The 16,419-nt window shown below is 34.8% G+C and overlaps 1 protein-coding gene across 2 annotated transcripts; it reads right to left on the bottom strand.

Annotated features, from left to right (window-relative positions):
• Nucleotides 1-8,659: 8,659 nt before the first annotated feature.
• Nucleotides 8,660-12,896, bottom strand: LOC145167117 (uncharacterized). 2 transcript variants are annotated; one of them, XM_079086212.1, is made up of 5 exons: nucleotides 12,209-12,896; nucleotides 11,435-12,061; nucleotides 10,527-11,024; nucleotides 10,082-10,361; nucleotides 8,660-8,882 (listed from the first exon to the last, which is right to left on the bottom strand). In XM_079086212.1, exons 1-5 carry the CDS (start codon nucleotides 12,806-12,808, stop codon nucleotides 8,866-8,868), a joined length of 2,022 nt encoding a protein of 673 aa, XP_078942338.1. In that variant the 5' UTR covers nucleotides 12,809-12,896; the 3' UTR covers nucleotides 8,660-8,865. The 2 variants fall into 2 exon arrangements, with proteins under 2 accessions (XP_078942338.1, XP_078942337.1); XM_079086211.1 differs by having other exon boundaries at nucleotides 10,464-11,024; nucleotides 12,209-12,887.
• Between the last annotated feature and the right edge of the window lie 3,523 nt (nucleotides 12,897-16,419).

Below are 16,419 nucleotides of genomic sequence, written 5' to 3'. Positions count from 1 at the left end.
TCCACCACAAAGGACGATAAAGTCTATTCGTCATGATTTACTGTTGGTTCAGTAAATATGGTTATACTTACAAGATTAAGTGTAATTCTAATACCTTTAAAGGTTTCAAAGTATAGCAGAACGAATAAGAAGAATCGATTAGGCAAAAAGATAAAAGTATCTCCAATTTGAAAGGAAAGGAGAGCATTTTAGTATCATGTTTTATGATCATCTTAATGATTTAGGAACCATGTCACAATTGATCCTCTAAGGACAACTTAGTGCATTTATATGACTAAGAAGAGGAATCGGGGATTGTTGAAATGGTTAAATCAAGAAGATGAGTCATACTTCATTCTGATATCAAGTTTTAGAGTTATACTCTAGTTACTCCAAGTTGTACCTTGAGTAACATGTTTTAAGTAGGTTTGTAACACCTCATGAAATATGGAATAGAAATGTTTTCTTACTCTTGCACATTTGAAATTAGTAGTTGTGATGTTTTGGTTAAAAACAAAGACCAACTATGACCAGTTAAATGAAGTGTTTTCTTAAGAACCCGCACTAATTCTTGAATATTTGTTTGTCGAGGAATGTTCCTTGACAGAGAGTCTTATATGTCAAGAAGTCAGTGGCAGTCTTGTTGATCTTGAAAAGTTTAAGGAGACATTCAAGAATAAACCTTTTAGTAATCACTAGCACACGACTTGAGGTTGATAACCTATCGTGTTGACATATTCTTGTTTCTGTGCCCATTCCAGTTAAGTTGACTATGCATGTGAGTTCTATGAGTTCTCATTTGATTGCATAAAGCAAAGCACCTTGATCAGTGAAAGTACACTGATTTGTATGGGTGAGCTGCTCAATAACTTGGAAGCACTGGTAGGCCCTTGTGCTACCGGATGGCAAGAAATTAAGATTTAGTAGGTTCAGTCCATAAGTGGTTGATTTTGTCAATAAACCTCGTCTTACGATAGTGGTTGGAAATGACAAATTAACATGGATAGGAACACATACACTATAAAATCTAAGTGGTAAGAGGTATCTCTCTACTTCATGAAAATGATTGTGAGGAGACACTTTCACTAGTAGATTTTAAAGGATTGGTAGAGTTAGCAGTTGTGATAATTGCGTTCTCAAATTCGAGTATGATTACGGCATCCCTTTTCATAGTTCAAATTTCGAGAAATGGCAAATAGTTTGAACATTCGGGACTTATTGCTATAATTTTTGAAAGGGTTTAGAAACACACATAAGCTATCTAATGAAAGGTGTATGAGCTTGAGAAGTCTAGATAGAGACTTATCGAAGCACCATGTATCAGAAATCTGAACTAGAAAGTCAATAGGTATTGATTTCTAGAAGTCCGGCTGATTTCTGGGTACATGTCAAAGTTAGTGGGAGCATAATTGTTATGCCGGTAAGAACATAATTGTTATGCTAGTGGAAGCGTGATTATTATGTTAAGGTGTTGCAAGTTAGCAATGCTATTTATAGGAAACAAAGTTCTAAATTTGCAAAGTTGCATAATTTGGAAATTGTTTCACTATAGTAAGGCTTAAGGGAGAGGACATTTATACTTCATTTCAAATGTAAAATATTTGATTGAAATTAGTCATAGACGTATATGAATGTCATGTTGAAATGTTTCAACATAGGAAATTCTATATATGGAAATATTATAGCGAGAGACTAGTCTAGTATCATGTCTTTATGTGAAACATTATGAATCGTATCCCATATGATCCGAGTATATGATTGATTGCATATGCTATAATATTCGCCTGTTCTGATTTTCCAAATGCCTATGGCATTAAGGGGGGAAAAGACTGGAACCAGATATGACTAAAGTTGTTAAACAACTGTCAAGGACAATCTGAAATTTACCAAAGATTGGTTGCTTGTGGACAGTTGGAAGTATATTATTAATTTGGATGGACCATATTGACATTCTCTGAATAAAGGTAACTCTTGTTCAAAATTGATAGTCATATGGAAATGTTTCCATTATGGGAGTTGGATATTGAGATATATGTGCGAGTTATAAACTTTAATGCAAGAAGGATGTTCAAGGAATGCTCTTTGAATGTGAGACTTCATTTCCATGGAATTTTTTTGTAATCAAACTCCGATGGAATGTTTTGTAATATCATTGGCAAGGTCTCTGTGACTTTGGTGCCTTGACAATACAAAAGGATCATTGCATGTAAGTTTAGACTCTAACAGATTCTATTAAGAATTTTGTATTCTTACACTAGTATTAAGGATTTGGAGTTGTGAAATAAGCATCATTGAAAATGTGTTCAATTGAACTGTTTCACAAAGAAAGGAACATAGATAAACAGAGTGTGCGTGTTTTATGCATGGCATGACTAATGTTTTAATTCAAGTATTTAGTTGATTGATTGAAACATTATACTATGAATAAGGTCTGATTAATATGGTGCTTAAATAATAAGTGTTTTATTTATATTCAAAAGTTTTGAGACCATATTGGATTAGGTTATTCTTGTGTTTCACTTCGCATGTTTTACTTCCCGAATAATAAGATTATTCAAACATCCACAGTCAATCATACTTTTGGAAGTAAGTAATGAATTAAGACTGTCATGAATCAGACTGTAGATTGTCTAAGTGCTTAGACATAGCAAATGTTTGTTGTAGTGTTCATGAGTACTCCTAAAATAAGAATTTGAGTATTGGATAAACCCACGCTCAAGAATTACTTCATGGATTTTATAATGAGTAATTTTAAGACGATAATATCTTATATTCTTGCAACAGAGACATATGAGTTGTTGTCTACGAGTCAGTTGTGCATTGATAATACGTAAACGCATCAGTAACTTGATGTTATAAAACGTATTATTGTGCGTGATTTGATGAGTAAATAGTACAAGCATATGAGTCAAACTTTATCCATTCCTTTTACACTAAATGGGATAAAAGTGATATATGTGGGCCCCTCGATGATTTAGTGATGACACCCTAAGTACTTGGCCAAGCCTAGACTGATTTGATTTGTTCAATTAGTTAGTCGTCATAAATCGAAAATCTGGAAAAAACTCTTGGACAGAGATTGATTATAATCCATGTCTCATGTTTATATGATATCTTGTAGAATGGAGGAATATTTGATCCCTTATTTAAGGACACGTCACTGATAAGATCAGAGTTCGACAGCGGCTTTTGAGAGTTACGATTGCTAATCAGATTCTAAAGTCATACTTGCAATTATAGTTATTAGACTTATCCAAGTGGGAGACTATTGGATTAGGTTTCTAAGCCCATAACTATAATTGGTATGTACTTGATTTGATAGTAGCATGGTCCTTTTGGGTTGCCTTCACAGTGGCAACTAGACAGGATGACTATTTGAGAGAGAGGTTGGTTTTATTATTAAGAATAATAAATTGGTGCATAAATATGATTTATTAATATATTATAAGGATAATATATTAATTAGAAATCATATTATTAATAAATGTTTAATCGTAAATTCATTTGGAATTAATTTTGGGATTAAAGGAACAGACTGAAAGTGCAGGGGCTGTTTTGTAAATATTTGATAGTTGAGGTTTTGGGCCATTGGATCATCCTTGTTAGGGAGGGCCGAAAGTCCCTAGAAGGATCTATAGATTTTCGTCCAAGCCCTAAGGAAGGGCTCCATAGACTTGCTTAGGCCCTAAGCTAAGGAATTAGGGTTTCCACCTTAAAACCCTAGCTAGCCTCATGTATAAATAGAGCCCTTGGCTCTTGAATTCGACCAAGCCCTTGGGAAAACCCTAGAAGAGCTGATTTTTGGATCTAGTCACTCTCTCTCCTCTATCTCATAATCATCCTCTTGCCCTAGTGTGTTTGTGATCCATTAGAGGCAATACACCCGTGGTACTTGTTCTCAAGAGCAAAGGATCTTCAAGAATTGGTTGTTATTACTATATAGCAACAAAGGTATGTAATCTAATATTTGTTGATTTCGATTATTCGATGCATATTAGGGTTTTCTATTTGTGTTCAATAGTTGTATGTCTAATAGAGAAAACATAGCTCCAAACTAGGGTTGCATGCACACAAATGATTATTTGTGTAAAACACATCAAGGCGAGGCCTTAGGAATAGAACAATAGTACTGTGTATGATTCTTTATTTGCTAGCATGATTATATGATATTGGTTGTATGTGTATAGCGGGCGGGGTTCACTGACAGGCGAGGCTTGGTAAAAACAGATTTGTATACCGAGCGGGGCTTGATGCCAGGCGGGGCCTGATGCCGGACATTGTCTGATGCCGGGCGGGGCCCGATGAAGGGGCGGGGGCCCAGTATATGTGTTTATGTGTATAGTATGATGTAGTTTAGGGAGACTCACTAAGCTTCGTGCTTACGGTTTTCAGTTTTTGTTTCAGGTACTTCCAGTTGCAAGGAGAAGAGCTCGAGATGAATGCATTGCACACACCACGATGTTTTAGCCTGGGATGTTTTTACTCTGATATATTGATATGAGTTTTGATGTGATACTCTGATTTGATACTATTACTTATGTGTTTGGATGAAATGATTTTGATAGTTATAGTTATTATAATAAATAAAAATGAAATTTTTGGTCATGATTTTTGGGATGTTACAGACGTAGTGGCTGAAGAACCTTCTTGGAGACTGGAGCAATCAAATTTGAAAGACCTATCAGCTATAGAAACAACGAGTAACTTCTCTATCTTCTCTTCGATATCCTCGACAACGGGAATGAGCTCTTCAAACTTGAAAGCTGCAAAACATCAAACAAAATAATGATATGTGAATTACTGGATCCTCAGTACAGGAATAAATTATTCCTACCCTTTTTAACCCAGGTCTTCGCTAGGGAATCCCCACCAAGGATCGAATCACATCTCACAAAAAAGTATTTTTCCTTCCAAGCTCCTTCATTGTGTTTTGTTTTCAGAATGAGAGGGGACTTGTGGGATTTGAGTCTGAGAAGAAAACGAGAGCTTCCAAAGGTAGTAAGATCATACACATGAGCCAACTCAGCTAAACCTATGTTTAGGTCTTTAGACTGGTTCAATCTGTCGATCCAGAACAAGATCCTCCAAATAATAGGCATGGCTTGGATGTAGGAGATTTTAGCAACCTCAAAGAACTTGGAGATGATTCCAGAAAAAGGGTACTTCAAACCCAAAGTAAAGGGGTATTCGGGGAAGCAGACCCAAGAGGAGGAAACAAAATCTTGTTGATATTTCGGGTTGAAAGGTTTGAAAACAACATCATCGGAGAAAGCATCGGTTGATTTCAACGACTCGATATCATCCTCATCAGAAGAACAGATCTCATCATGCGACATGATCTTTTGATCGATAAAATCATCCTCAGGAGGAGCGAGAATGTTCTTTTGAGATATGGTCATTTTCTTGCCCATGGTCAATGAAAAGAAAACTAATGAGAAGAAGTGAGAAGTGTACCTTCGAAGATGACTGGTAAACCCTTGGATGAAAGCTAAAAGAAGCGGGGAAGAATAGCTCTTATCGATTGCCTCTATTTATGTTGATGGCAAAAGAAAGAGAAAGGTCGATTTGACCGGTTAATGATGGTTATTGAACGGATAAATTCTATTTGTTAGGGTTTAAAATTCAAATCCCTTATCACTTTTATTTCTTTTTTACTTTTATTTTAAAAATTATCCCTTTAAATATTGGCGAACTAACTCCAAAATATTTCGCATGAATAAATTGGGGGGCAATTGTTAGGGTCAGGATCCCAAAATTACATTTAGGATACTCAAAGCTCAGGATCCTTAAATAAACTTCAGGATCCTGATTGTTATCATTTATTTTCCTAACATATATAATGGTTATATGCTTCTTTATTTTTCTCACATGTGCAGAAATAGTTAGCTAAAGACTTATTCTCGACGAAGAATCATCTTGACCATGCAAAAGACCCGGGATACCAAGTCAAATAACGTCTATAAGCTAATCTCGGAGTATTCCGGAATTATCGGACTTCTTGTTATTTGCTTTAGACTATAAATAACACTTGTATTACACACACAACACACACGATTAACTCATCTACAATACTTGTACTTGCTTTTCACACATTCATCTCTATAATCGACATTTTCAATCAATAAAATTATCAAGACAGGTAATCATTATCACCTCCCAAGGTTTTGTGCCGGGGATCCTAGCAAGGATCAAGGGTTTTCCTTGTAAACCAATTGTGTCAATTTGATCATCATTTTATACTTGTTTTATTCTGAACATCACAGCCACTCATATAGTTGATTGATTCTTGCTTGTTCATTTTTTGACCAAAACAAAAAAATATATTTATTTGTATTAAGTAGGTATAAATATATATGTATTTCGTATAAAAATATATTGTATACATATAAATATAAAAATATGTATTTGTGCATATTACTAAGTATAAATATGTATTCATTTCATATATATATATATATATATATATATATATATATATATATATATATATATATATATGGTAAAATACATATAAACGAAACATTTTTTTAATTCCTTGGGTGATTCATCAACCAAAACTAAAAAAAATGTTTTTGATGTTTGCTTACTAAGTATAAATATGTATTTATTTCATATTTATATGTATACGATGGTTTTTATACAAAATAAATACATATTTATATCTATTAAATACAAATAAATATATCTATTAAATACAAATAAAAACGTATTTATACATTTAAAAACATATTTATCCATTAAAAAACATATTTATACATTTAAAAATATTTTTATTTGTATTTAGTAGATATAAATATGTATTTATTTTTTATAAAAACTATCGTATGCATATAAATATGAAATAAATACATATTTATACTTAGTAATATGTACAAATTCATATAATTATATCTTTTATACAATATAAACCTTATAAATATGTATTCTTATATTTATATGTATACAATATATTTTTAGATGAAATAAATATATATTTATACCTACTAAATACAAATAAATACATTTTTAGGCTTTCAAATGTATATACATACTAAATACAAGTATATATATATGTTTTTAAAAATATTTTTATATTAATAAAAAATATTAACCATTTAAAAATATATGTATAAAATATTTTTATACATTTCAAATTGTAATAATAATAATAATAATAATAATAATAATAATAATAATAATAAAATAATAATAATAATAATAATAATAATAATAATAATAATAATAATCAAAATAATCAAAATAACAATGAAAGTAACGGTAAATGCGAACATTTTTGAAAAACTTAAAGGTAAATCTGAACATTTTTGTGAAAAATTAAGGGTTTTATGTCATTTGCCTTTCTAATATGGCTCAAGTTAAAAATTGCAAAAATATGGTGGATAGATTTGATAAGCAGTTTTCTAAATGGAAAGTTAACTTTCTTTCCATATGAGGTAGATCAATTTTGCTTTCTTCGGTTCTTTTGTTCGTTAGGTATTGTTTATATGTCTCTTTTCTTGATGGCTGTTCAAGCTAAGAAACATTTGAAGTCATTTCGAGCGAAGTTTTTTTTTTTATGGGGGGGGGGGGGGGGGGGAGGTGATGACATTTCTAGAAAAATGCATCAGATGAAATGGGACCTTGTGTTAGCTCCTAAACACAATGGATTCTTGGTATTGGTAGCTTGGAAACTTTGAATTTGGCTTTACTTCAAAAGTGACATGAAGATTTGCGATAGATCAAAGTTAGCATGTCAAAGTTATTAAAGCTTTACCTGGAGATCATGGTGGGGTTTTTTTCTCTCAAAACCGAATAAAATGTACGGGTACTTGAGCGAGAATTGTTACAACGACTAGAACTCTCAATGTAAAAAAAATCGGTTGGAATTTGAAATAATACTAGCTTTTCCAATGAGGTGTGGGTTGGTAGTATGCCTTTCAATAACCGGTTTGACAGATTTATTTAGTTGGAGAATGATTGGGATAGTGTGATCAAGGATAAATATGTTGCTAATCAATGGGAGTTGCATTGACACCGTATAAATCGGAGCAATTTGAGGCTTAGTTAAACATTCTTCATAATTTCATTCTCTCATATGAAAATGATAGATAGATTTGGGATGTGGATGACTCTTGAGTTTGTGGTGAATAACAGGTGGAAACATATTAATGAGTAGTATTGATATTCCGTCTACCTTATGTCAAGTGTGTACTTCGGTTGAAGAGAGCCTTGATCATCTTTTTACCCAATTTGATGTTGAAGACATCTTGCATTTGTGCGACTCTTCGCAAGTCTCATCCATGAAGAAGGCACCGATTGAAGCTAATTGCATGACTACTTTATGAGTGTTGTGTCAATTCAGGAATTTCGTGTTAACAAACAGAAATTGAACACGATTGTATACTTTATTGACTTCCTACTTTTGGTTTGTTCAAAGTAATAGAAAAACTGTTCTCGGCTTCAAAACCCGGTTCTTTTATTCAATTGTAATTGGTTTATTTTTTGCCCGCTAGTTCCTTGTTAGTGTGGCTTATCAAATCTTTCATATATTAAAAAAAAACATGAAAATAAAATGACAATATATCCATAGTAAAGTAGCAAAGAAAACAACCCTCGGTCAAACTTGTAGTTACCTTGATACCCTAACAAATACATCCAAATTGGATTCCAAAGAAAATCTTTCCTAAAAAACTGTAATCAATAACACAAACCAAAAAAATATTTTATTCGAAAAGAATATAAATAACAAATGCTTCAAAAATCAAATCAATTACCACCAAATGCTAAATACAATTCACTACTATACATATGAAGAAAAGCTTGTATCAAAACCACAATATCCCCTTCATATACTCTCATCTTCTCCGTACCCACAAAACCAAAATTTGCTGACCATGTTGAAATCGGCTAAAATCCTCTCACAACTAATTAATAACACAAAACAAACATGTATCTTAGTGGTATGTTATGTTTTTTCCTATCAAGGGTTATATGGATAATGTGTTGTGTATGCATAACGTATGTTTCTTTTGATGAATGGTCTAAACATAAGGGTAAAATAGTCATTTACTTATATTTAGACGATTCATTCCGACTAAAAAACCAACTCTATGTATACTCAAGTGTTTACAACTTTTTGAAACGTTCAACACTTTTTATTACTAAAATGGATCTATATTTTGGGGGACTAAATGAAAGAAGTAGCAACACACTTTCATTTATTTGTATGTTATGTCATCATACTTTTATTTCTTACTACTATAGCTTGTAATTTCAATATTTTTGTAAGACGTATTTTGAAAACTCTACCTAATGATAACATTTTCTTTCTTCATAGGACATGTACTTTGAAAAATTCTACCTAATTCATCTAGTTGTGTTAATTATAGTTGTCAACTCGTGACTCGAATGCTCGACTTGTAAGAGTTATGATATTCATAGAAAGCTATATATAAATATATAATACACATACAAAGAGATAATATTTGTTGAATATTCATGCACTTCGAAAAAAATTCTTTTAAAACATTACTTTGAAAAATCTACTTAAGCTATATACTTAATCATAGTTTGAACTTTTTTTATTCTTAAGAGGATATGTATTTTGGAAAATCTACACAATTATAAAAGTAAAAATTATTTTATATTTGGATGATCTTGTTATAATTATATAGATTTTTTAAAATATAAAGAGGAAGAAATGAAAATTAATGGTATATTAATAAACAAATCAATGAACATAAGTTGTTATCTTTTGCATTTAAACCTTATTTGCCAAATAGTTACAAAACTTTTTTAACATAATCATTAATCACCAATTAACTCCCCTAAAATGTCAATTTAACCTTAGAAACTCCAAAAAGATTCATATTTGACTTTAAAATAGTCATATAGTATATAATTTTCAAACCTCAAAATTAAAATCACATATATTCATTGGCATGTTGACAAAAAGTGAACACCAATGTATAAGAAAGCTTTAGCCAATAGCAAGGCGTGTTTAGATGTCTCTCTTTAAAAGTGTATGCACATTAAGTTATCAAAATTTAGACTACAAAAAAGGGTGTTTGGAACTTTGGTAGTGTGTGTTATACAATGAAAAGCAACTTGAGAAAGTTCTAACCTTTCGAAGTCGTAGGAACCACCACAATGTGCATGGTGGTGTTGTTGGGTGGCAACGCTAACCGGAGTGGAAAAAGCTTCCCATTCAATGGATTCCTCGAGCACACAATTATATCATTAATCCCTGTTTGTTCTTCCAAAATCCGAGTCAAATCCTCTAATCCATTCCCCTTGAATACAAACGATGTTTCTTCATGACCATCATCAACGTTCCCATCATCATCCGCCACCGTGTAATACACCATCCTCCCTTCCTTCTTTGCAGCCGGTAGATCATTTCCCTGCATTTTCACAAACACATGGTGTGCATCACATCAATTGAGACAAAATCGCAAATTCATCGAACTTGAAATGTGTAGTAATGAATGATTATTTGAACGAACCTCGGTAAGGCCAGATCCGGAGCTTCTAAGAGAAAATGAGGAAGAGTTTAGATCTGGGTTTACCGTTTCGGATGGTGGCGACGACGGCGGCGGTTCCCGCTCCTCTGGTCTAGCCTCAACAGTTTCAACATCCCACAAAATCCAATCGTGATGCCTGTAAGGAATGTCATGAGTAACTGAATTTCTCCATGGAGGCAACCCACCATTAGCTCGTAGATAGTTTCCATATCGGGTTTTGAGACGAACTTGAAACCCGTCTCGTATCGGTTCCCATTCGATTGATGAATCCAGCTTCTGCGGCATACTTTGAACGACTTTCCGACCAGTGAAACCGATGATTACTTGATCTTCAGATGCGGTGAGATACTTCCCGTAACTGGACTTCAATCGGAGGACATTGTCGAATCCGTCAACAAATTCAACCATCCAAATGCTTTTCTTCGCTGCGTCATTCCGATCTTGTAGCACACTTTCGCCGTCGCTCTCCGCCAAGAGGTACTTGTCGTGGTGGCTCTTTAGTCGGACCGATTTCGCCTTTCGGAAGAGCTCCATTCCACTACTCTGCATTGTGTTATTCACTGTTATTTTCCGATTGACGAAGTGGAGCAAGGGATATATAGTTGAATGAATCACAAGAAAGATTGGATTTAAGATGTGGGCCTGAAGTTTAGTTTCACAAGATTGAAACTTTAAATGCAAATTTACAGAGGGATCGATGAAGATGAACTTGGGAAGTGAGCCAGAGGGATGAGAGCACCGGCTACAATGTATTAATGGCAGTCACGTAACCTTATCTTATCACCCTTACTAAAAAATGTGTCGGTAGTATTTAAAAGGTATATTTTTAATTAAATAGTTTTTTATAAGTAAAATTTATGAAAATGATCAAAAGAAGTCACTAATAAGTTTTTAGAATAAAATAAAAATAAAAACCTAAGTAATATAATTATGGTTTATAAGATGTTTCCTACCGATTTTGGTTGTTTACTGTTGAAGGAGGAGGCTACAACCAATGGCGACCTATTTTTTGGCGAATTCGAATTCATTTGCGGAGATCCGGTATCCGGTGATCCTGCGTAACTGTCAACCATCGACGAAAAACTCGATAACGAACTCATTACAGACTCAGTATCTGACAAAGATATGTCAACGATATCAACTCCCCACAACACCCAGTCTTGTGTCGCAGTTCGATGAGGTACATCATGTGTTATCGAATTCCTCCAAGGTGGGGTTCCACCATTTGCCCTCAAGAATTTCCCATCGTATGTTTGAAGCTTTATTTGAAGCGCACTTTCCCTTATCGGCTCCCATTCTGTTGTATGATCCGGAACTTTAGAATGATATTGTTTTACCTTTTTTCCAGTCATACCAAGTAGAAACGCCTCATTTGTGGCACTAAGGTACAAGCCATGACAACTTTTTAACCGAATGACATTAGGGTTTTTCTCCACGAACTCGACAGTCCAACGTGCCTTTGCAGATGACGCGTTGTGGTTTTGTCGAACAGTTTCTTCGTCATCATCCGCCACTAGATATTTGTTATGGAAACCTTGTAGTCTAACCGCTTTAGCTCCATGAAAAAACTCCATCCCGCTCTATATAGACAACATATATAGACAACATATACGTTCAATAGATGATAAAAGTTTAGTAGTTTAGGGTAAATCGGTAATTTGGAATAGTATTTTAGTTTTGTAATTTGAAAATGGGTGACGCGGGTAAAAACTAAAAAAGTGTTTTACCTGTCTTGAGCTTACACGTGGCGACCCTTTATAAGAAACCTCAGACATGCGACTATCCGCCCTAACCCTCGATATCTCCGGCGCCGACGAAAAGCTGGATGCCGGCGATAGATTACTTGCCATCGACTCTTGTGAATCTAAAACAGCGATATCAACCACTTCGACATCCCACAACACCCAGTCCTGGGTTGCTGTCCGGTGAGGGAGGTCATGGGTGACGGAGTTTCGCCACGGCGGCGTGCCGCCGTTACCCCTCAAGAGCTTCCCATTATTAGCCCTCAACTTCACCAACTCGTCTTCCTTAATCGGCTCCCACTCGATGGAGGTGTCACGTTTGTTCGCCTGAATGTCTTGCACCACCTTCTTTCCGGTCAGACCAGTCAGAAACGGTTCGCTGGAGGGAGTGAGGTACTTACCGGAGGAGCAGCTTTTGAGGCGGATAACATGGTTTTTCCCTTCCACCGTCTCCACCATCCATCGTGCTTTCCTTGCAGATCCGTTTCTGCTTTGCCGGACGGTGTGTTCATCTTCGTCGGCGACCAAGAATTTGTTAAGGTGGCTCCGGAGTCTGACGACTTTGGCTTTGTTGAAAAACTCCATGATTTTTAGGAGATTAAAGAATGATTAATGAATGAAAAGGGCTAAATTGGTTCGATTCTTATGGAATCTTGTTGTTCTGACTAATCGACGACGACTTTTAGTGGGTTGACTAGGAGGATTTACGTGGGAAAATTGGAAATTTGCAAGTTGTAACGTGGAAGTTGGTGCAGGTTTTCAATATACTCGGTTTGCTTACCAGGTCAACGTATTTAATGATTTTGTCTCGGTGTTAAACTTCATCACTTCATTTATGGGTAATTCTATCACACTAATCAAATTCTTTCCACACCAAGTTTATATCATTGAACAATTTTTTTATTTTTGGAAATAGCAAAATATTATAAAAAAGCCTCATGTCTAGCAACTAACTAGATGTGGCCAAAACTTACAAGGTTACAAGATTAAACACAAAGAAATGAAAGAACAACACCAATCCGTCTAGCTATATGTTTTTGCCTCAATGTTTGAACCAAACGTATACCATGGAAAAAACACTGTCGGCAACCTTGGTAGGGGAGGGTACGTATCACCTTGTTGAAAATGTTGTCATTTCAAGCCTTCTATAGATAGACATAATTAGATGAGACCATAAAAAATATATATGATTAGATTCCGTCGTGAGATTGTAAGTACTAACAAAAATAGGTAACGAATTGGGATGTCAAATGAAGTAGATAATTCTATTATGAAAGAAGTTATGGCATGGGTGAGCAACTAATCTCTTAATGAATTGCCTAACGTCCAACATCACGAAAATAAGTGAAAGACAAAAGGTTGAATGGGTCAGAAGCTTTAAAAGGGTTCATAACATCACTTTTGTGGGATTACAATAAACACATATCACAAATTCTATGTCTATTGATGTGTGAGGATGTTGGGACAATATGGATTTTGAATTTGATTTCGTGAACACAGTTAGTTAGCAGGTCAGGAGGTTTACTATGCATTTGGGACCAAAGCTTATTCATGAGGTCGGCTTTGCTAAATCAATGTACTTTCTAGCAATCTTTAGCTCCTGGAAGGGTATATAATGGGAAACAATTTTTGTGAACGTTTATGCACCACAAGCATCATCCGGAAAACAAAACCTTTAGACTAACTTACTGGAATTAAAAAAGGTAGACAAGGAAATTGGATTTTTGGGGAGACTTTAATGTTGTAAAACGACCAGAAGAAATAATGAACTTTTATTTATACTAGTATAATGCCTCAAATTTTAATAGATTCAGTTTTGAAATGGGTTTGCAGGAGTAGTATGGGGGAGGTGATTTATGTGCATGTGTGAAGATGGTCTAAAACTTAGCAAATTAAATCGATTGTTGGTTTGCTCCAATAACTCAGTCGTTCTCCTCGATTACATCACTTCCTTATAAGTTCTATGATGACTTCATTGTTATTATATGCTCTTCCATGGTTAACCTCCCCCCTGATTTATTTTATTCCTGGATTCTTAGAGACGAATTAGGTCTAGTGTAACGCCCCTCGCATTAGCTATTTTAAATAGTGTTTAATAAAATATTTCCAGAGATTTAGTTAGCGGAAAACGATCCTAAAGTTTCAAACAATAAAATAATTGGTAACATTAAGAGTTTTCATACAGAACTTGGTCCCAAAACATAATTTCCATAAAATAGTTTGGAAACGTCATGCAGAGTGTAACAATCAATCAAAGCAAAGATTTAAATACGTCAAATAAAGTCTTTACAAAACCAAAAGGTTTTTTAAAACATCCAAAGCTTTTAAATCTTCTTAAGCTTCTAACCAACATCCACTAACCTGCAAAAATGTATCAATGTAGTTGGTTGTGGGTTAAGTTATGAGGAACCTAGTGAGTTCAATCCTGGGGTTAGACATTATATGGATAGAGTTCATTCATATGCAATAAATTAATCTTAATAGGCAATAAATGTAAAAAAATCCAATATCTACCACAATGATTAGGGTTTTCAAGGAATTACCAGGTTACAAGATTATGCACAAAACAATGAAATAACAACAACAATCGGTATAGCTACATGTTTTTGCCTCAATGTTTGAACCAAACGTACACCATGGAAACAACATTGTCAACAACCTTGGAAACAACATTGTCAACAACCTTGGTAGGGAAGGGTATCACTTTGTTGAAAACATTGTCATTTCAAGCCTTCCATAGACACTAGATGTGACATCCCCATTTTCACGGCCAGAAAAGACCGGTTTTGTTTATGCTTTGTTTGAAAATCAGAGTAACCTTTTAAATAAAAGAGTTGCAGAATTTATCCCAGAAAAACATGATAAATACATTATCAAAGCATCTCCGAAGAAATGTATTTTATTCATTTTAAAACATTGGGATGTCATCGTCAATACAAAAACATAAGCATAAACAGAACTTACATTCATTAGCACTAGTGATTTACATCTCCTTAATCTCTTAGTGTAATGTAACTTCATATTGACACCTGTGATATAAATAACTGAGTGGGTCAGGTTGGGAAACCTGGTGAGTACATAGGGGTTGCAACCCACAATAATATAATTATTATGTTTAAACATCAAACAATCAACCCAATTACCCATCCCCATTATCTTCTTTACTCTTAAGGATTTACCCTAAGAATCAGCTATTCCTCGTTCATTCTTTCCTAAGGATTATCCTAAGGAATCGGCATGAAGTCCATCGTCGCCACGGTTTATCCAACAGGCACTAAGTCCATAGTCACTAGGGTTTAGGCACTAAGTCTGCATAGTCGCCAGAGTTTATACAATAGGCACTAAGTCCATAGTCGCCAGGGTTTAGGCACTAAGTCCATAGTCGCCATGGTTTATACAATTGACACTAAGTTCATAGTCGCCAATGTTTACTTATATCCTCTTTCATCCCTCCTCATTCATCTACCCATCTTTTACCCAACATATTCGTAGACATAAAATACATATACAATTTAAATCACTTAAAACATGTATAAAATTGTTCATCCAACATAGATCTCAAATAAACAGATAATATGCACACATAACACGTAATTTATATAAAATACTTCATATCTATGTGTAACATGAAAGTAATTGTGCACTCACATTAGTAGCGTGAGTTGAGAATCTAACTAGAAACAGTCGGCGGTTCGTGATCGTCGAGCTCGGAACGCGAAACGGCCTCGACAAACGAGAGAGAGAGAGAGAGAGAGAGAGAGAGAGAAAGGAATTGGTGTAAGAAGAGCAAGGGCTGAACTTGCTATTTATAGGGTGCCCAAGACCTGTCCACGTCGTGGATTTCATGTCCACGTCGTGGCGAATGGCTGAATCACTTCGTAGGCTTGCCATCTGCGTTCTAGCTTCGAAAGGTGTCCGAATGACTTTTCCACTTCGTGGAATTGATGTCCACGTCGTGGAGTCTTAACACATCACTACCATAGACTTAGCACGTGTTTTCTAGCCTCGATTAGTGTCCTTGACCAATTCCACATCGTGGACCTTACTTCCACGTCGTGGAATTGAGGCTGATTAGGGTTTCTGCCATGTGTCATGCCCTTAGACTGCTACATCTTCGGAAGGTCATAAATTTTGCATACGAAATCCGTTTTTGACGTTCTTTATATCCACACGTAGGTGGAGACATACTCTACAAC

The sequence above is a fragment of the Lactuca virosa genome, chromosome 3 (genome assembly GCF_052849685.1).
Source record: "Lactuca virosa cultivar CGN04683 chromosome 3, Lactuca_virosa_CGN04683_v6, whole genome shotgun sequence".
NCBI lineage: Eukaryota > Viridiplantae > Streptophyta > Magnoliopsida > Asterales > Asteraceae > Lactuca > Lactuca virosa.
The sequence above is the reverse complement of the archived record's forward strand: the minus strand, read 5'-3'. Positions and strand labels throughout refer to the sequence as shown.

Excerpts from the sequence above, each read along its gene's own strand:
- LOC145167117 (XM_079086211.1), bottom strand. The coding sequence starts at position 12,808 with ATGGAGTTTTTCAACAAAGCCAAAGTCGTCAGACTCCGGAGCCACCTT. Across the intron at positions 12,062-12,208 it reads CACGTGTAAGCTCAAGACAG|AGCGGGATGGAGTTTTTTCA; the intron begins GTAAAACACTTT and ends TTGTCTATATAG. Across the intron at positions 10,362-10,463 it reads CCGGATCTGGCCTTACCGAG|GGAAATGATCTACCGGCTGC; the intron begins GTTCGTTCAAAT and ends GTGAAAATGCAG.